Below are 21,014 nucleotides of genomic sequence, written 5' to 3'. Positions count from 1 at the left end.
TGAGCTAAATTCTGCCATCCTTCATCATGATAAAGAGAATCATATCCTGGAGATTAATCACTGAATTTCAGTAGGACCATTCATTGACTAATGATCAAACTCAACAAACAGGGCGGCAGATGGTGGCCATATGAGATTCCTAGTGCCTTCTTTAATGAGCACAAAACACAGTCTCTACCTCATTTGCACATCCCAGCCACTACATCAATGAGTTGCCTACACACAAGCAGCTGTCTAAACAGAAAAAGTGTTGCCTAATTACAGGGCCAGATCCTTAGCTAACGTCGATGGTTCTTCCTCCTTTTAGATCAGCAGAGATGGAGAATTTATATCACCTAAATATTGGGTTCATGACTTCTGGAGAGGGTCTGTGGGACCGCAGGATCGTCAGCAGGCACCTTTTCCAGGGAGCCCCAGGGCTGCAACAACCCCTCCCCAGCAGCATTGGCAATAACTCTACACCAGCTTACTCAGGATACCGGCATCAGCAGCAGGCTGAAGAATAGACCCCTAAAAGCTCAATAAGCTTATTGTTCCTTTGACATATCAGTGACATTCACAGTATTGTAAGCCTTCCTCATCTAAAATATTTAGCTCCTTAGAAGCAGTCAAACAGATATGCATCCTAGCTGGCGTATACACGCAGTAAATCACTGATTTATTTCTTACAGCCCTCCTGGGTGCTGTATGTGTTGAGACAACTGCATTCCTAGAAATGGGCATAAATATCTCTATTTTTCCCACCGTACTGACTGGGGAGTTGGGGAGAAGGAGCCAGAATAGGAATCATATAGAGAAAATGGCTCGACAGATTCTCTCAGCACACTTCCTTCAGTGGAGTACTCGACATTATTTCTCGTCTACTGTGCTACACTTTAGAGTGGGCCATAATTACGGATTTCCAACTGGCATAATGATTATTATATATGAGATGTTAGTCTGTAAAGACTGTCAAACCAATGAAATTGTCAGGTTTTGAGTAGCCTCCAGGGTAGAGCTCTGCAAGGCTCAGTTTCATGAGCTGTTAGACTTATTTATAGTCTAGAACTAAACAAGGCAGAAATTAAGGGAATGCTCCTTGCTGAAGGTAATGGTATGAAAATGCTGAGGTAGGTCTGTGACAGTAGCCACAAGCAATAGCCTTGAGAATATATGGAAAGTGTGGAGGTGAACAGAGTGAGCATCACCTCAAGGCTGCTTTTTGTCATTCTGACAGGACAAAGTCGTAAATAATCCCCGCCCCCCCCAAGTCAACACTCAATTATCAGTAATTTAGTAGCACCCGGGATATTACATGCACAGGAAAATATAGCACGTCACCTCCGGTTCTCAACAAAATCACTTGGCTAAGTTGCTTTTTCACCTGATTTGGATTGCAGAGGCTTTGAAGGATTGAAGTGCAGTTTAAGGTAGGCATTTTCCATACTGCTATTCCAAACAACTCTTCCACCATAGCTCCCTGGACTAAACAACACTAACTTCAAATGAATCAGCCAATCTTGAGCCAAACTTACAGCAAAAAAAAAAAAAAAATCTTACCAAACCTAATATATACACGTGCTATATGAAAGTTCACCTTAAAAAGGTTAACAGAACTTGCATTCCTATATGGGTGTAACGCTGGTCACTGGGGGGCAAAAAAAAAGGAAAAGGAAAAAAAAGTGCTTTTTATAAAGATCAGACTATTAAAATACTGGTAAAGGTCTTCTAAGGAAGTGAGAAATGGGTCTTAAGGCCTTTGCTGTTCTGTATATCACTGTGTATCACCCCCGCCTTGGAAGGGAAGAGGTTTCATTTCAGGTCCTCATCTCGGAGGAGGACCAGCGTGTATCGCCTAAGGGCGATGCAGAGTTGTGGCGTGAACGTGAAGCTCTGCATTACAAGGTTCACGGTTGGGACCGTCTCAGAAATGCCCGATGCTGACTGCCTGCAGACTTTGAACTAGTTTCCTGCCCGGATTGATTCCTTCAGCCTTTGAGAGGGGAGGATGGGAGAAACGGGGAGGAGTGAAGCATTTCTCACTGCCCCTGTTAGGCCAGTAATAAGGTACATTCTCAAGGGCTTTCAGTCCTGCCACGAGCCTTGGCTCATGTCTTCCCTCAGTGCCTGTGTAATTGCCAATTCTATTAGCAAAAATTGAACTTGCAATCTTCAGTATCAAAAAGCATCTAAATTAAAGGCTGAAATGCTTTACCTGCTATCTCTGCTACAATGAGCTGCTAGGGAACACGTGCCAACTAAGCCAGTGAGTTATTTAAAGAGCTAAAAACATACTGATTCAAAATGAAATCAATGAGGAGTAAAGATTACATATAGCACTGCATTTGAAATCTCTTTATAAATTCTTTGTGTGTACATTGTACTTTCATGCAATATTTACTGCACAGAAAATGTTATTTTGATGCCTGTACAATGATAGGAACCCAACTGTCCTTTCAGTCCCTACACACCTCTGGGAAAAAAAAATACTTATATTTGAAAAAAAAACTTGTCCACGGTACACAAACTCAATATAAACATACATTTGTCCTTGACTCTGGAAATGATGCGATTTGGTCACGTCTGGCAAGTCATACAGCCTGGCCACCAGCCAGCGCCTGGGTCCTCCCGCGCAGTGATAGAGCCAGCCCCCTGTGATAACGAGGGCACGTTCTGGCTGATCTACGAGGCAATAAACATTCTGCTATCTGTAACGAGAGTACGTGGCAGTAAAATGCAGCTCGGAGGGTATGCTACTGATACCGACCCCCCCTTTCCCTTCTTCAGCTTGAACAGAAAATTGCTTCACGCTGTTCAGGTGGAAGGCTGTAATTACCCTCATAAAAGATGCACAAATAAACCAGTCACAAAGAAATTAATCTAGTCACGCCTTACTACTACAGAGAAGTGTTTTATCAGTATTGTCTTAAACATGATTATTATTTCTAATAGGTTGAACCGAATTTTGAACTGAGTTGCCATAAAAATGCTGTCTGCTGACAAATCAAAGGATAAAACAGTAACTGCCGCAAATTTCCCCACCGGCGCTGAACACTGCCCCAGCCTGCAGCAGTACCAGCCTTACGGGATGTGTGTTCTTATCAGCAGACGCACCAGTGATAGTATTTATATCGTCGCTACAGTGACCCAAATATATATAAAACCATATGAGTATCTCATAACGCTACCTACAAAGTGCAATGACATCCTAACCTCAAACGCTATTCAGATCTACAACATGGGTACCTAGGTCTTACGGCCGAAGAAGCGGTGTCGATGCTTTTCCGATGAACGGTGCTTAAGAAGATGTCAGCACTTACACAGAATTGTATGAAAGCCAAGGAAGTTTCAGTTAAGCACCGCATTGGTACAATGCTTTCCATTTCTGTTTATCTGTTGATTGGAAAGAGACAAATTGAACCAGATCACAAAATGTATATCTCCCCAAGGGACTGCAATAGCAAGATTATATAGCATACAGGTGGACATGGCAAAGTCACAATCAGGGAAAACAGATAGCTGTCTTTACCTATGGTAATTTAAGGTGACTTTTACCAATAAAAACAGGAGGTAGAACTAATCAGTAACAATAATCTTTTCTTTAATTTTACCATTTGTTTTCAGGAAGAAAAAAAGGCATGTCAGTCCAGTGATCCCAGCTGAAAAATGATGGGCTCAATAGCCTGGTAGGAAGAAAAATAGACTGATCTTCACCAAAATAGAGGCCATTCAGTCCTTTCTAATGTGCAGATTACAAACAGAATTTAGTCCGTCTGCAACAATATTTTGCATAGTACAGCGATGTTTTATTGTCTGTAGATTACCATTGACTTTCTACTCACCATGCCAAATAAAACTTAACTTTATTTAAAAGAATCAAAGCCATATCTACAACTGGAAAAAGCAACAACTCATTGAAAGGACAGTGTGGAAAATGAAACAAACTCCGTCACTTCAGTTAGGGCCTTAAGTGCCTGTCCGGGAACACAGATGAGTTGTTCTCCAGCAGAAGCCACCCAGGACGTTGGCCTTTCAGCACCCCATGAAGCCCGGGAGGACTGACTGGCTCCAGAAAGCTCAGGCAGAATCTCAGTACTCGAATGGTTCCAGAAAGTGTCCTGACAGCTAATAGGGATTCATTTCATCTTGTTGTTAGTCACCTGTATTTTGACTTATCTAAACCAGTTCCCTAGTCTCCTACTATGGTCAATGGCTCTTCAGAGAGCAGTTCATCCCATCCACGTAAGAACATAGTCGGCCTATGCTGGTTGGAGACAAAACATTTGCTGGAGACAAAAAAAAAAAAAAAAAAGAAAAAAAAATCAAGATAAGCATTTAGATGATTGAATTTGGGTGAGGTGAAGTTTAGACCCAGGTCTCAATTGAAAACAATGTAATAATGAATATTCTTCTCGATTTATTGCAAGCAGCACAGATTCAGATGTTCAAAGGGAGTTGTAGCTACTTATGAGCCATGATTATTTTGCAGGCATGTGTGAACAGCAGCAGTATGTTCCCACCTTGCAGCTGGAGGTACTACATAACAGCTGTAAGTACTATAAATACACAATGCAAAATATAGAGAGAGGTAGCATGCACCCCTGGTACTAAAAGGCATTTTTCCCCATTTCCAGCGCATTGCCAATACATTGTATCGAGCGTGCTTTTGGCCATAACTGGGTATTTTCCTTGCTGAATTTATATCCTAAAAGGCACATAAAGGTATTTGTTTTGAAAGTTTCAAAGAAGACAAAGACACAAAAGCAATTTATCCCTCTATTCCTCACCTCAAAGTGAACAACTGCTGTGTAAGTCATCTCTTCAGATAAAGCAACATCTGTATTCTTTGAAATTCTAAGTTTACAATTGAAATGTTTGCAAATTATGTCTCAATATTTTTCGTAATAATGGTATAAAAATTTAGCAGAAAAGTGTTTTTTATAATTTCAGTTCTTCGATGACCTTGCGCAATTTTAAAGTGCATTTTCTTCTCTACTATAAAGCAGAGAGAACAAAGCCTTAGGAAGCCAATATTGTGGCAATCCTATGCTGTAAACACCGAGCTTACAATAGCCTGAATATGGACAGACCCATGGCTCGAAACAGGATTCGTTGTGCAGAACTGCTGCCTTAGTTTGCAAGAGTTATGGGAGGGCATTTCTTCAGCTGTGCTGCAACTTCTAAAGCAATATTCAGCGATGTGCAGCCAGACCTAAATCTTCCTCCTGCACCGAGTTGCCAACCAGCCAGTGAGTTACTAAGCTTTGAGAAAATTAGACTTTGATAGATTTTTATCTTAAAAAAACTGAAGCAAATGATACATTTCAACAATATATCTTTTCCTGCTTTTCCTTATAACATGTACGGTACCTGTCCCAACATGTAACCGTTATCATCCTCTTCAGTATCAGGATCTGGGAGATGTCAACTGCTCTCTTCTTTCCAACGCTAAGTTTATGATGACAGTGAAATCAAACTTCTAATTAAGAAAAAAACCCACTTAATATAGGCAAAGCAGAAAAATGCTCTAGTAATTTCAGAGTCAATAAAACAATGAAGGAATATAGCAAAAACAAATACGATACAGGCAAAACAAAACAGGTGACAGGAATTACTAAGTCACATACTACTATGACTAAGTCAGATACCTCCCATTACGGATGTTTTTCCATCAAGACACAGAAGAAGGGAGCACTGACAGTATCCCCCATTTTATGGGCAGAAGAAACAGACAAAAATTAAATTTTATGTTGCAGGTCATAAAGTAAGACACTAAGAGAACTGCGTTTCAGAGGCCAAATATGAACCAACGATACGATAGAAGATGTAAATTTTATCCAAATCCCCATGCTTCTGTTTGCACAATTCAATGCTTTGAAGGAAACTCCTCTCTTTTTCAGGTAATCCTGTGCGTCTTCAGCAATTCTGACATCTCCAGGACAGGACAGACTTACCGCTCTTAGGCAGAAGCATCTATTTCATGTGCAATAAAACTAACGTACCGGGACGTATGAGATTCAGCATGTGTTACATAGATTGCTACGCGCACTCTCTGGGATTGCAGCGTACCGTCGGCTTGGCTTACAAGTTAAAATACTAACTAATGGTATAGTAATTAGTACTCTGCTACCTAAGCAGTGGCATTGATGGGTCCATGTGGCCTCTATTCCCTTCCGGAGGGGTGTAGACCCCCCTCCAACCTAGTGCCTCGCTGTTTTCTCAGTCGCTGCTCACAGGGCTTTAGAGATACCTACCTGTCGCCATTGAGCAGGCTGAGGTCCGAGGGAAAATTCAGGTCAGTGATATGCCCCCTCCTACAGCAATGCTCATCTGTGCTCGAACACGCTCACATTCTATGCAATGATTTTTTTTTTTTCCACGTCTAACTGAGTTTTCCCTGCACTAGCCCAACCATGCTAAAACCCAATAAAATAGGGTCTGTACGTTGCCACGCACCAATATGTGCTTTTCCTAGGCTGATATTCATTAATTTACAGTCTGGCTTCTACAGATTAAAATAGCTTTTCAAAAGATGCAGTCTGGGGAAATATTGGTAGTACATCTCATTTTAAATGTAATATAATTCATGCACCCATAATTTATATTGACAGTAATTTCAGATAAGATGTATTTGCCATTAAAGCTGGAATGCATTTCACCTATTAGCATTCCAGCTATGCATATTTCATAGCAGGAATCTATTTCAAAGGTGTTGCATTTGTTTTATGTGAGTGAGATTCAGGGAGGCTTCATCTTCAAGTTTTATTTACAAGACAGAAAAACTGAAATAAGGAATTCCCTTGCTATATCATCCCTGCTGGAAACACTTGACCTCAGCTCCAAGACACTAATTTAAAACTCTGACTGTTATTAAAATTTGGACTTCCTCTAGTTTATTCTTTTAAGAGCACCAGCTCTTTTCTTATTATAACTATTTAAAATAGGGCTATGGTTTTGTAATGCTACTTTTTAAAAGTCACAATGGAAGACAGGTATAATACATAGAAGGCCTAATAGACCTAAAGTTCCAAGACAGAACTTTTGTATTTAGACAAGTCCTAATGTAGCATTAAGAGAAGCCTCTTCTCCAGGAAATGCATATTATTATTACTTTTTATTAGGGCTTCCCACTTCTCTGATGAAGTAACCTTCCTCTGAGAGCACTTCTTAGACAAAGCCAAGAGTTTAATTCACATTAACCTCAGCATCAGCATTCCGGATAATGGGGAGAGATATAAGGGCATAAGCTTGATCTTTGTTACAAGACTGAGATCAAGGCAGCAAGAACGAAACATTTAAAAGAATTTGCCATTATATAGAGAAGTTTCTGCCTGCGAGGTACCACCAGATACCAGAAATACTTTGAACCGGTACATTCGATTTAGACTGCCCTGTTTCCTACAGCTGCACAGCATACGCCAACTTCCAGTGAGTTTGTGGTAGACTTCAGTCAGTCCTTTTGTCCAGTCCCCTAGATAAGCCAGATATACGATGTTTTTGGAACCAAATCTAATGACTTCTAAAGCATCGCCAGAAAAGTTAAGCAACAGCACGGTCTAGCGAGCAAGCACCGCGCTGGGAACCACAAGACTGATTCCTTGGCCGGCTCAGCTGCTGCACTTGTGCATTACTTTTATTAAGCTAGCACGCTTTCCGCTACCACCCTTTGCTCTGCAGCACCGTGAACTCTCTGCATATAGATTTTCTGCTAGCATCTGCTGTTATATATGATGTGTTTTATTATAGAGCTAGTAAATGAAATTGGTTGTGTCAGAGCTGGCCCCCGCTGAAGAACTCGGTTTGGTCAGTAAGTTAGAGTTTAGTGTGCGTTCAGGCTAAAAATTAACGGCGCTGTGTACTGGCCGGTTCTTTGCGAAGCTGGTATTTTCACCTGGAGCATATATATGCCAAGGTCCAAGACTAAATCTTCCTTAGCTCATGCGGTGGTTTGCAACGTGACCAAATGTTTGAGAACATTACAAACCTGTTTAATTATCATCGCTTTTTAACACACCAATATTTGACTACACACTGCCAGTGTAGAAACCAGCAGGTTACGATCTTTACCAGCGTAGCTCCCGTTTCAAAATCTTGATCTGGCAGTGAGAAATGTATTAACCAGTGGATGACACATCTCTAACTGATGAGTACTCCAACTAAATGTCCTGCTTTGGTTTTCAAGAGTCTTATACTACATAGGACATGGCACGTTATAGGGACTGCTAGAAAGCTGCACTAAAGGGCAGCAACAACCACGGAGCTCAGATCCTTGTGTGGTTTCTGATACAGCCTCTCTCATTTAGCTGACGGGGAGTGATTGAGTAAGAAAAGCAGGATTTCTACTGTATGTTGCACAGTCCTTGAAGCAAGGATTATATGTCATGGTTTACGTGTATAGCGTTTTAGACGAGCAATGAAATCAAACTCCATTTTCCCAACAGCGTTACAGCTTCAAAATCTTTCTTAGCAAGGCAGCAGAAAACAATACACTATTGTTTTGACATTTTGTATTTGGGTAAAACTGCGAGAGAAGCCAATACCTTGAGAGGCTGAAGGAGAAGGACGATCTTTCCTACACCTTTACGGTTCCACTTGGGCTCCCGGTTAAAAGCCTCGTCTCACTCGCATCCAGTGCCACAGCGCTAAAACACAGCATCCCCATGACAACCAGTAAACGGTTTGATTTTCTGCCCACTGTCAGTCAGCAAGAAGATAACAGTAGATCCTGTGTTTGAGCTAATTACCTAAAGCAGAAACTGTGATGAAATATAAAGTCTTGCTACATACGCTTCGTTACAATGATGACATTCATACCTGCTCTGAACTTAAAAACACTAAAATCTGAAATGCAAGTCACAGCCTGGGAAACACGTCTGACAGAAGCTCCTTGGTGGTTAGGTTTATTTCTCTCGGATGACCGACACCTTCAGTAAAGAATCACCAGCCCCTGGAAAGTGAAATTCAGGGAGACCGAGAAGACAGCAGCTGCATTTAGAATTCATCAGTAAGATCAGATTTAAAAGTTAGGAGAAAGTTCATTTAAAATCCACCATGATTGTATCTTTTCTGTGTTGTGGTCAGTGAACACGAACTTGCTGAAAGATGACAAACTCCTACTGTCGTTTGCTGTAAACTTACATCAGAGTCATGTCTGATCACCTTACTTCAATCCAAAGTCAAGAAATCATCTTGCAGTGCATCAGAAAGGGTCATTTCTAATTGTGCTATCACAGTTATAGCCCTATTTTTATAAAATAAAACTGTGTCAGGCACTTGATACTTAAGAGGCATCATAGCGGGTCTTCTACAGGTCAGCTCGTGGCTGAGCCACTGCTTGTGTAAAGACGCTTCATACTCGCCCAGGGTTATTTTCATCTCACAAGTAAAACGCACTGCACTGTCCATTGCAAAAATAACTCAGGAGTTTTTCCTGGAAGTAAATCCATAAAACCTTCCAAATTCTTTTCACAAACGTTTCTCACTATTTCTCTGAACTTTTAAAAGACAAGACCCTGTATTTCTTCCTAATGCAATCCAAACCTAAGAAAATATCCTGGTTCTCACAGCCAATGCATACAACTAAACGGGAGAAACTTGATATCATAAACGAATGTTTGATCTTAACACTTAAGGCCATAAATATAATATAATCTATTCTAGCAACAAGTGGTCAAAACCATCAAAAATATTTTTCTGTGTACTTGTAAAAAAAAGTCATTGAAGCGAGGCGGTGTGAAGCTGCCCTTTAGAAGGTCTTATTTAATTACTTAAACCTATTTGAGAAGCAATATACTTCATACTTACCACATTACAAAGACTGCTTCTGCCCTTCAAAACATCTCAAGCAGTGCAAAAAGTAAACTCTGATTATAAGCAAAATTCCTTTTAACATGAGATTTGGTATTTTCTTACACATTCTAAGCTCTCTGACGATTACTGAAGGACACTGAGAGGGTAGAGGTTGCTCAGAAAGGAAAGGAAGGGGGAAAAAAGAGATTATCTCATATATTAAGAAACTATGCACTTTCTCAAAAATATGCTGGAAAAGTTAAAGGGAAAAACAGATCATGTGAACTATCATGACTCACCACAGATCACTAATTTCAGAAGGTTTTAAACATACATGCATATATATATATAACTAGCAGAAACAAGAGCACTGGACAGTACAGTCACACAAACATGAACGGACAAAAATAAAAAAAAAAATTAAAAAATAATTAAAAAATAATTCCAAGGCACACTACAGTGAGAAGCGACTTGCCAGAGTCAAAGATAAGAGGAATAAGAGGAAAACCAGGGAAAAACGTTGGTTCATTAGAGAGTAACATTTTGGCAATGCCAAGAAGGTTAAAGTGTTCGATGGATTATTTAATTAGTCTTATTAAAGATGTCGAGCAGGTGTTAATGCCAATGACAGAAGGGTAAGAGCTCTCCCTGAAACAGGTCAGGTCATAATCGGACAAGACGCATGTTTTCAAAGTCTGAGCAGTGAACCCCAAAATCTTAACAATTCTCATTGAGGAATCATGGAAAAAAGCGCAATAGCAGGAAAACGGGAAGAGGCAATTCTTTTCCCTGTCTGCTAGAAGAGGGAGAAAAGAGATGAGAGAAGAAAAACATGACAGCATTACTTCCATCCCAGAAAAAAAATAATCAGGAATAATATAACCATATCACGGGTAAGCAGCAAAGGGTAAGAAGAGGTGAGCAGTGGCCATCACTCACCGTCAAGAACAAGGCATATCTCATTTCCTTTCGCTGCAACATAACAGAAAGCAGCAGTTAATTTCATATATCTTGATTTTAGGCAGGCATTCTCCTAATTAATTGTCAGGATGAAACTATTATAGGAGAGAAGCAAAGCAGGTGGATAGTCGCCGTGATTTACTGCCAAGTGGGAGGTCGTGCTACGTCGCGGTGTGCCAGCAGGTGGGCAGAGGTTGGCTCCCTTCGTTGACTTCATTTACCGTCTGGGTGATGGGAAGGATCTGGTGACACGGATCTGGGAGGCGCTACCTGCCCGTGCAGACAGAATTAGAAAGCATGATAAATTTTAGCTGTTATTCTTTTACCCAGAAGTTCAGGATATATTTACATACCTGCAAGACTTGTGAAGTATTAGAACTGGTAAGGCTTCCCCCGCAACACCAGTCCAGTGCTGGAGAGAGGTCCAGAAAAGATATGGATGAAGGAGAGCCACAAGGCATAGGTATGTGATTATTTTAGCATAGAGGGAACTGAGGAAGGATGTGATAGCCATCTCCAGTTACCTGAAGGCCGTTAAACTGGGAGAAAGGACCATGCCTGTGACCATGGGAGGACAGGCAAGCATTGGGGACCTCAAATTGCAGGACGGAACATCTAGCTGGACACTAGAAAAAGCTTTTTAAAAGCTTTTTTTCTTTTTTTCAGGAGAACATAAGTCTAGAATAAATTATTTGAGGAATTAATGAAGACTCCATTACCAGAAGTTTTTAATGTTAGAACAAGTTTTAATGGCACAGGGCTGCCTCCCGAGACCCCACTTCTCTGTGGCCAGTGTCCAGCAGTCAGAAGCTTATGATCAACTCATCCAAGGTAATTTAAACACGGAGCGTGAGAGAGAAGTTCATATCTAGCAATAAAGAAATGGGGAAAAATATTAAAAACAGATAAATTAAAAGAACTGACATCAAGAAATGTAAGCTCTGTTGCTGACTATGTCACGATTGTCAAATAAAAGGCACAACAGACCCAGAAAATGTGGTTGTACCCCAATATGAAAGAAAGGTGGGGAAATTGGTTTAGAACTGGACAGTTATGGTTACAGCTCCAGACAACTTCTAGAAACTAAAGTTTCATTATTGCTGTTGTGAGATTTGATTACCAAAGCAGTAAAATTCAAGATTTACTTAGCATTAAATTCTATGCCTCGCTTCCTAGCTTTTGCAAAGACCAGTTTTCTGGATGAGAGGTTATAAGAAGTTTTTTCCCCCCCTTTTAAATGATTTCAAATAGGTATTTTTATTAATACATTTATTGGTAATTACAGACAATTTTCAGTGTATAGTGCATAGTTAAATCCTGCCCTTTAAACCAGGCAGAGAGTATCCTAACTGAATAACTCAGTTTTTGCAGTACACGCCGGTGGAAACGGAGCATGTTGCCCAGCTTTGGCCGACCCTCCGCGCGTGGTGGCACTGTTCCAGTATGATAAGAAATTAACTTTGAGATAATACAATTCCATACCTATCAATGGGTGATATGGAACGTGCCAAACTCAGCAGACATACTTACTGGAAGACAGATGCTGCTCATTTCAAGAAAATCAGCATCTAAAATTGAATGAGCAGAAGACTGAAGAGCAGAGGGGAAAATAAAACACAGGGCAGGGGATATCAAAGGCCCACACACCAGTGTGAGTGAAGGTGTGCATTTACAGCCCAGAAAACGCAAGTTGCACAGGTACCTGCCCTAGATGTACCCATCATCTTCATATCCAAGCGTGGCTCCAGATGCTAAAAAGCAAAACTAGCTTTAATAATGAAAAACACAAGCCACAGGGCAAGAAATTAGGTTTGAATCGAGACACTAACTACTCTAAATATCTGAGGGAAATAAATCTGTAATCTAGGTCACATCCATTTATAGATACAAGACAGATTTGCTCTATGGAAGAGGCTGATTCATCTAAATAGACTACCAGACTTGTATTTTAAGCTTTTCTGAGATGATTCTGTTCTCCTTCACATGGGTATTACTTTATTACAAGCTTTCTTGAAGAAATGTTTGATTTCAGAAAAATGAACTAAAAATGCAACATTTCCTGTCAAATCCATGATGCTCACTGCAGCCAGAATTAGCTGTGGTATTTAAGCATCTCTTCCCAAATCACCATGCAGCAACATCTTATCTTGTTTCTCTGAGCCTCTCCAATAGTTATGGGAAATGCAGAAATAAGAGAGATTGATAAGTGGTACACAGCAAGCAAAAAGATTCCTAACAACCAATAACCACCATTTTTTCCCCAACTTCAAATAGGGAATTTTTCAAATCTTAAATTTAGGCTTAATTTCACAAGGGAATACTTTTGACAGAAAGCCCAGACTATTCGAGCAGTAGGTGTTTCCATTTGGCAAGGGCAAGATTTTTTCCATGAGTTTTGTACGCAGCGATATTCTAGAATCCTGAAGTAAAAAGTACCCTTTCTCCTATTCACAGACATCGACTTCTCCATCGCTCCTGTTTTAAGCATGACAAATATGCAGTAAGAGGGCCAAAGAAGCATATAGTCTGAAGAGATTGAGGTGAAGAACGCCAGTCAGCCCAGCACTGACACAGGTCTCCAAGTCAAGGGCTGCTCAGCGCTGCCGCATGGTTATCGCCTTCTCGGCAGAATTTCGTATCACAAATTGCTGTCTGTGCTTGGGTATTTAACTTTTCAGGGTTACATCAGAACAAACTGATCATCCAAATTCAGGCATACGTCTAACTTTTGAACACCACTACTAAAAAATCCTTATAGATGTTTTTGTCCCCAAAATAAAAGCATCCAGTGATGCTGCTGTCTTAAGGGAATTAGTCATCCTTTCCCTTTGATTCCAATTTTGTGGCTCACAGAGCCTTCAATTTCAACAGCTAAACTGAAAACACATGTACCTTGAAAACAGTGTTCCTCTTGCTAAGTAACACTTTATTAATAACAAAATTAATTTTATACTTAATATTCCAAATCCCTTTGAAGTCTTAAACAGAAAACATACAGGAATTGGTCCATTGCCCAGGGAGCTTCTGCCAGTGCCACGATAAATGCATACGTATCTGTTAAAGCATTAGAGTAGTAAAGGAAGAACCCTTAGTCAGTTATAAATGAGAGAGGATTTGCACGGGCAAACCACCACAGTCGTAGCTGAAAACCAGGTAGGATACAGTGCTAAAGACTCAGCTTTTTCTCTAACTTCTTCAGCCATTGCACGGAGTTAGGCTTACCTTCCACAGCTGAAAATCATGCCCTTCCGTAGCCCATCAAGACCAAGCCCTGTATCTCCTCCTCATCTGCTCAAACACTGACTTAGTTTGTATACGTGTTCCTATAAGGTCTCGCAGAAGGTTGCTATTACCTCATCTGGCTCTAAGCCTGCACCACTGTTGTTCTGTGGAGGCACGGTGCATCTATACTGAGCTCGAGACAAACAATTTTCTGCTTACAGGCTGGCAAGTGACATTTTGATTCCGTTTCCCAAGACAGGAAAAAACTCTCAAATACCGATCTCGCCTTCGCAGCCTGACCCACATACAAACTACGCCGGAGGAGGATAGGTTTCAAGTGCACCAAAGCTATTTGGGAAGGACAATTCAGCCTACCACTTACCAGCATAAGCTCCAATGATTCTAAAAGCTGTTTTACACCGAGTGATGGCTGACAAAAAAATTTTAAAGGGATAATTGCTAACCATACAGGCTCCTGTGAAGAGATTGCATTCGTGTCCCCATTAACGAAACAGGAAAGTAACTTCTTGCAAAGAGAGTTTAAAACAATCTTAACTTCTCTAAAAGCTTTAGGAGACATGGTTAAGAAACACTTGTTGCTTTAACCTGAAAACGCTCTGTCCAGAGGGAGAGGATTCTGAGCTGTGCTTTCAGACGGGTGGGCACAGATAGATGGCTTTGACAGCAAACTAGATCACTGCCTGCTTTTCTTTGGGTTTTTTTTTATCCTTTCCTTTTTTAATCAGATTGTAGCACTGCTGCCATGCTCTAAACGTTCATTTGCACCAAAGCGACACAAGAAGTCCCAATCCCCCGTATCAGAACCCGGTATGCTCTAAGGTTTGCAGCTCAAGCAGGAGATAAAAGATGCTGTCTGGGCTGAGCTCTAGAAAACGTTATCAGAGGCGTTCCCCTCTATGGCAACCGTGGCTTTTCATTGAGATGCAGGTAGTGCTTCGATACCAAAGACTGCAGTGCATCGTTAAAGTACTGTGAAGACAAACAACACTCATGCTGCATACCAAGTGGTATCACATTTAACGGAATCATTTTAGTATGAATATATCCAGGTCTGCCACTGTGAGCCACTTGTGTAAAACGCGCCGGCAGAAATGGATCTGCACTAATTACATTTCATGCATATTTCAGAATTAACCTCAGGGATACGGAAAGGTGGCAATACAGAGGAATTTTATAACCGAGTTCATTTGCAATTGGCAGCCACATGAAGACCAGCTTTCCTCAGAGATAACCCTAGAACATCTCAGATTAGGAGTTTTATTTCTATTACGGTCGTTTCACTGAAGCACAGGACACGTGAAGATTTTGTATCTCTTTGAAACGCCGAACTTTTATCAGAAACTAAACTGCTTTCAAATATGAAAGGCTGGAGGACTTCAGCTAGTGTGCCAGTGCCGCTAAAATTTAGGAGAAGCAGACTACCCATATTTCTCCCCGGGGAGTGTCACAAAACATCACAATTAAGCTACATCAGTATGAGATAATTTCCTTTCCAAAGTAAAGGGCTGTTTCTTTTCATTCCTCTGAACTTTCAGAAATCTCTTCCAAGGACACACTTTCAAGCTTTTTTTCAGGGAAATGCAGAAAGGTCGGTTTGCCTTTTTTCCTTTACCTGCTTCAAGACTGAATTGCACAGGACACAACTAACAGCTTTCCCGCTGCCTCTGACCCTTCTCCTAGTTTCCTGCTCCATTTCCAATATCATCAGTTCATTATTAAATGAGATAAAAGGGCATCTCTGAGCTTCATTAAAATAGAGAGAAGAATGGGATTTCAGATCTCTGGGAACAAGCCAGCAATCTTCTGGATGCGCAGCTGATGCTGAATGCCCCAGATCCTCAACACCTGTGAACATAATAGAGAAATCACCAATTATCTCCAGTTTTTGCTTCAGAATGGAATCCAGAAATGAATAACTCGCACTGCAGAAGGTCTGCCTTGCTTATTATTTTCCTCATTTACCACTAAACACATTTTGGTTTGCTTTATAAAGAGTTGTCAACCACCATTTTCCATTATTATTTGTTTTGTACGTATTTGGTTTGTATTCATTGCATAAATACACAATATATTCCAGTGATATCCTGTTCCTACTCCGGCACGTTATATGTTGTGGCTTTCACATTCCTTTACAAAAGATTTCCCGTTTGCTGCATGGAGCTGCAGAGAGGGTTGTGACTCGCGGAACGCGTGGTGAGGCAGGGCAGTGGGGACACCCGAAACAAAACACCCCGTGACAGTTGCCCGCGGTTGCAGGGGAACCATCTCCATGATCCCAGTTAGCCCTTCTAGTCATCTATTCTTAAGCCACAGCCTTTGTCTAGACAGGCTTATGTACTGCATGTTCAAAGGGGCAAAAAAAAAAAAGCAAAGAGGTGATTTATCCAAGGTCAGAAAGTGGATAAAGGGCACAGTCTGTGATCAGTCCTGTTTCTGATCTCAACACGCTGTCTCAGCTAATGAATCACGCTCATTTTCTTTTCCACAGTCCGTGCCTTTCTCATTTGATGTGTCTGCACTGAAACGTATTTGTTTTATAATCAGGCGGATGAGAGGAAGCAAAGCCATTATGTCTAAAGCCTCTTGCTCTCGCACACAGAAAGAAATCAGAGTTATCAGAGAAAGAGTTGAACCATCAGCACTGGCAGACCTACGTTTTGCAAGGGTCTCCAAAGACCTGGAAATATTATACACGACTCCGCAGCCAATAAAGGCCGGTTAGGAAGCGATACGGTAAAAATCTCCTGTGGAATCATACAGGGGCTGACGCAAGAGACTAGCAGCTTGGACGGAAATATCATGGTCTCTTGTGCACAGAAATGAATAGGCAATTTCTAAACCAATATTTACTTGGTACGTCGTAAAGGGCTTTTAATAAGTCTATGGCAGTAATTGCTACAGATCATAGGAAACGGCCCGTTCTGCTGGGACAACAGGGGGTCGCATTCCTGAAAACACACAGCTGCAAGATATCAATAACTGAATGCAGACAGGGAATCGACACGCAGACTCCTTCAAACAGGGTATGCCAGGCATTTTTCCCTGGATCCCTTTCTGCAAGAGGCCATCCAGGAGAAGCAGAGATTTTACTTAATGAACACTCCCATTTCTCAGAAAATGAGTGGATGACATCCTTGATATATTATCTCAAAATCTAAACATTTATTACAGTGGTAATCATACATAATGTTTTTTCTTTTAATTCCATCTTCGATTACCTGAAATTTCACCAAACTTATTTTCCAAACTGTATCTTCTCTCTTTGCAAGCTGATTTGTCTTTTGAAATCACAGTCAGCATTTAACTGATGCGATAATTCACTCTGATGGGTAATATGCATACAGGTAAAAGAAATATTGGTACAATACACAATCATAGCCATCATCATAAATCATGGTAAATTAGTAGAAAGAATTAATTTTAAAATTTTTAGCATAAAAATTAATATGAGAGTGGAAAGCAAGAGCATAAACTCCTTGGGCAATTCTGAAACACAAAGTTGTAAATGAGACTCTCTCTCTCCACACCAGCACTAGTGTATTAATAACATTGGTTGCACTTGAAATAAAGGCATTTAATGAAGAACTATATGCAATTATGGGGGTGGGAAATCAAGAAATTGATCCATACAGCACTAGGCACATAATTAAGAAAGGCATTGAACTTCACCTGCAGGCTGATACCAAGACCATTAAAGAAGCTCCTCACATTACGATGAACTGCATTTAGTTCGAACAAGTCCCAGAGATGTTGGATCCTGCAAGGTCCCCAGCGCTCATGCTTCAAGATTGCTCACATGCTTAAGTATTTGTGGAGACCCGCCAAGGTTCTTAGCGTGTATTAGAGGACTCTATGGAGAGCAAGGACATGTACGTGACAACGTGCTGGATAACGTACATTTAATCCTGTGAGGTATTCAGTGGCATCAACCCTTAGGGCTCAAAGTTGTAGGAGATCTTCTGTTTCAGAACGGAACAGGAAAGGAATCCGCTGTGGTGAAACACACTGCACTGCCATGTAATATATATAGCTTATATAGTTAGGGTCCATATAGAAAGCGTGAATGACTGTGAACCACTACTTCTAAACCATTGCCGTTTCTTTCTAAATACAGTTCTGCAGTGATTTCTCATAAATGACCTCACCTCAGTTCTGTCCATGCTACTAGGCCAGTTATTCTTCACTCCAAGCAAAAATCTAATGTTTACAATATACCCTAATGAAGCTTCCACAGATACAGAGTTACTCTACAGTATGACGACGACACGATCAAAATGCATAACTACCTGAGAAATCCCCATGTTATTTTTTTCTAGTTAAAACCCAAATGCATTTTTAATTTTTGCTCTGCAGTCCGTACGGAAAGACGAATGAGGAACTTTAAAAGCCTGACTCTTGCTCGAGGACTCGAATCCGCGAGGTTGTAGGTGGCATTTATGAGAGGTTGTGTTTCACGGGCTTGGTAATTTGCAGTTTGTTACAAAGACACAAACTTGTTTCTGACTAAATTGTACTGTAAGTCATACTCCTCAGAGAATATCTGACTAAAAGGTGATGTTAAAGTAATTTCCATAACATCAAACTATGCGACAAATTAAAAACTTCATAGAGGAGAAAACTGGGGAAAAGGAGCAGGCTGAGATGGAATGAATTTCTTTATGGAGGTGCTCAAAAGGGGGAAAACTCGGATATTGCTCTGAAAACTGCAATGCTAAATCTGTTTTAAGCAGCACAGCATTTGATTTTCAGCTGTTGGACAGTGACTGACTTCATTCTTCGAAATCATTTTTCAGCAGTGTCCAGATACTCAGCAAAGCGTTCTCCAAGGAGCAGGCTCCTGGCCCGCACACACCAGCATAGCCCCGGGGCGCGGGAGTTCCGTTGCACAGGGATCTGGCCCCCAAAGTTAGCTTATAATAAGATGAAAAACAATTCTCGCATCCTAAGTAAAGGACCGAATCTGCATGTACTCCGGCAATCATAACTGCTCGCTGCAGTAACGTGACATTCTGAGGGGAAAGATCATTTGATTATTCAGGAAAAAAAAACGTGCAGCCCTCCTCTCAAGGAGAACTAGCTGGTCCTTCAACAAGGAGGTTAGGGCAGCGAAGAAAGTAACTGGTACCTGCCAAAGAAAGACCTAACTTGAGGAGGGGAAAAAAAAAAAGGTTGTGTCAACCTTGAAATTTCAAACCAGGACATTTATCAAGGTAGTTGCACTAACTACAGCACGGAGATCCCATCTTATTAACAACCCCTATCTGGCAGCTCTTTACTTTTTAGTATCACTGCTGCGGCTATTGTCTTTAACGAGACAGAAAGGGGTTTTCTTAGGAGAGACTGAAAGACCTAAATGTGTGCAACTTGGGCATGTGACAAATAAGGGGGTGACAAAGGGAGTCACTGAAGGCAGCCAACGCCAATACAAAAAACTGTTTAGTGAAGTACAATTATTATAAATGTGAGGAACGGTATGCAGCTAGGATGAGGGTAATTTATCCTGAATATTAGAAAAAGCTCCAACAGTGAGACTGAATTCATGTTCTGTGCTATCAAGGGAATGGACTAAATGAGGTGAGAGGGTTTTTTCCTCCTATAATTTCCATCATCTTATGATTCAGTGATATATTTCCTTCCTACCTTTGCATTTCATTCAGGTCATGCGTAGGTACAGTACTAGAACAAACCTCCTCAGCCGGTGGGTCGAAACCTGTGATGCTGTGAGCAATATATTATACAGCCTTCCAGAAATTTAATAATCTCTCACTCAAATGCAGTAATGCCAATTGGGTATTTTCTTGCTGTTTGATAATTTGTATTTTCTTCTTACAGTTCCCACTGGACAGCTGTACTCAAACTAGCTGCCCTAATGATAATTGCATACCTAAATCATTCAAGGCCAATTTATATATGTTCTTGTGCCAGTACTGTCCTTTCACGTGACTACATTTTTTCCACCCTAAAACATATATGAATGCCATCACAACCTCCCTCAGCCTAGAAAGACTTACCAAAGAACTCTAGCTTTACAAAAAGCCAAACGCTCTCTGCAAAAGACTACGACGAGAAGAATGAGTCTGTCTTCCCATTTACTCAATGAGACGTTTTTCATTTTGAAGTGAATTAAAAGTTATTAAAGAATTTTTATCAAAACATAATTATGACATTATGTTTAAGGTGCTAACGAGTGAACAAACATTAGTTTCTCCATATGTTAGAATGACTTCATGCTGATCATAAGCTTTATATCAAAGCTCGTACGTAGCGGTGCTCCTGTACAAGCACTCCAGTACAGCCTGTACCGAGAAAAGTTCTTGCTGGAATTTGGGTTACAGAAGCAAATCTGTTTACTTGCAAAAACAACAGCTATAGAAGAGCCACCACAAAAAAAAAAAAGCACTCAATAACTTGCATATCCCTCTAACAAAATGGATTATACAGAAACTTCCACGAATCAGCTACTGGTTATTGTTGCTACCAACTGGTAGTAGCATCTGCTCTAATCTCTTCTCAGTTGACCCCTTTCATCCTGACTCTAAAAGGGCAAGAAAATAACTACAGTATGTCTTCTGTTACTCACAAATCTAAAATTGTATTTACCAAGGAGCCAAAACAGCTTTATTCGGAGTTGTATCCATGCCACCAGTTCTTAAAGATCCCAAAATATCTGGATTGTTATCATCATTGTATAATAATATATAACAATAACCCATCCGTAGTTTTTAATGATCAGAACAAAATAAAACACATTCAAATAATAGTTCTTGTCAGCCTTGTCTTTAAATATAGAGAGCTCTGAAGGTGACACAAAAGTGTTCAGACTCAGAAGACCAGCCCTGATCTCACCATAAATATTGGAAGGCTGTGCCAACATGCAATAATGATGCAGTAAGATCACTATTTGAAAAAAAAAAAAAAAAAAAGAGGCACATACATATTTTGAACTTTAGACAGAATTGATAGTTCTGGAGACTTCCCTGACATTCAGAGATGAGTTTATTCCACTGTAAGGGATGAAGCATATATGCCACCACTTGCTATAA

At 40.5% G+C, this 21,014-nt stretch overlaps 1 protein-coding gene across 1 annotated transcript in view; it reads right to left on the bottom strand.

Annotated features, from left to right (window-relative positions):
• Positions 1-20,684, bottom strand: part of WDR49 (WD repeat domain 49) — a 30,331-nt gene extending 9,647 nt beyond the window's left edge. Inside the window, 9 exon segments of the mRNA XM_075157706.1 lie at positions 1,364-1,509; positions 2,523-2,661; positions 5,306-5,441; positions 8,564-8,626; positions 8,628-8,723; positions 15,584-15,750; positions 15,753-15,816; positions 17,406-17,556; positions 20,572-20,684. Of these exon segments, the coding sequence (XP_075013807.1) occupies positions 1,364-1,509; positions 2,523-2,661; positions 5,306-5,441; positions 8,564-8,626; positions 8,628-8,723; positions 15,584-15,750; positions 15,753-15,816; positions 17,406-17,556; positions 20,572-20,684 (1,075 nt within the window).
• Between the last annotated feature and the right edge of the window lie 330 nt (positions 20,685-21,014).

The sequence above is a fragment of the Calonectris borealis genome, chromosome 9 (assembly GCF_964195595.1).
Source record: "Calonectris borealis chromosome 9, bCalBor7.hap1.2, whole genome shotgun sequence".
NCBI lineage: Eukaryota > Metazoa > Chordata > Aves > Procellariiformes > Procellariidae > Calonectris > Calonectris borealis.
Note: the sequence above shows the minus strand (reverse complement) of the source record. Positions and strands in the feature narration are given on the sequence as shown.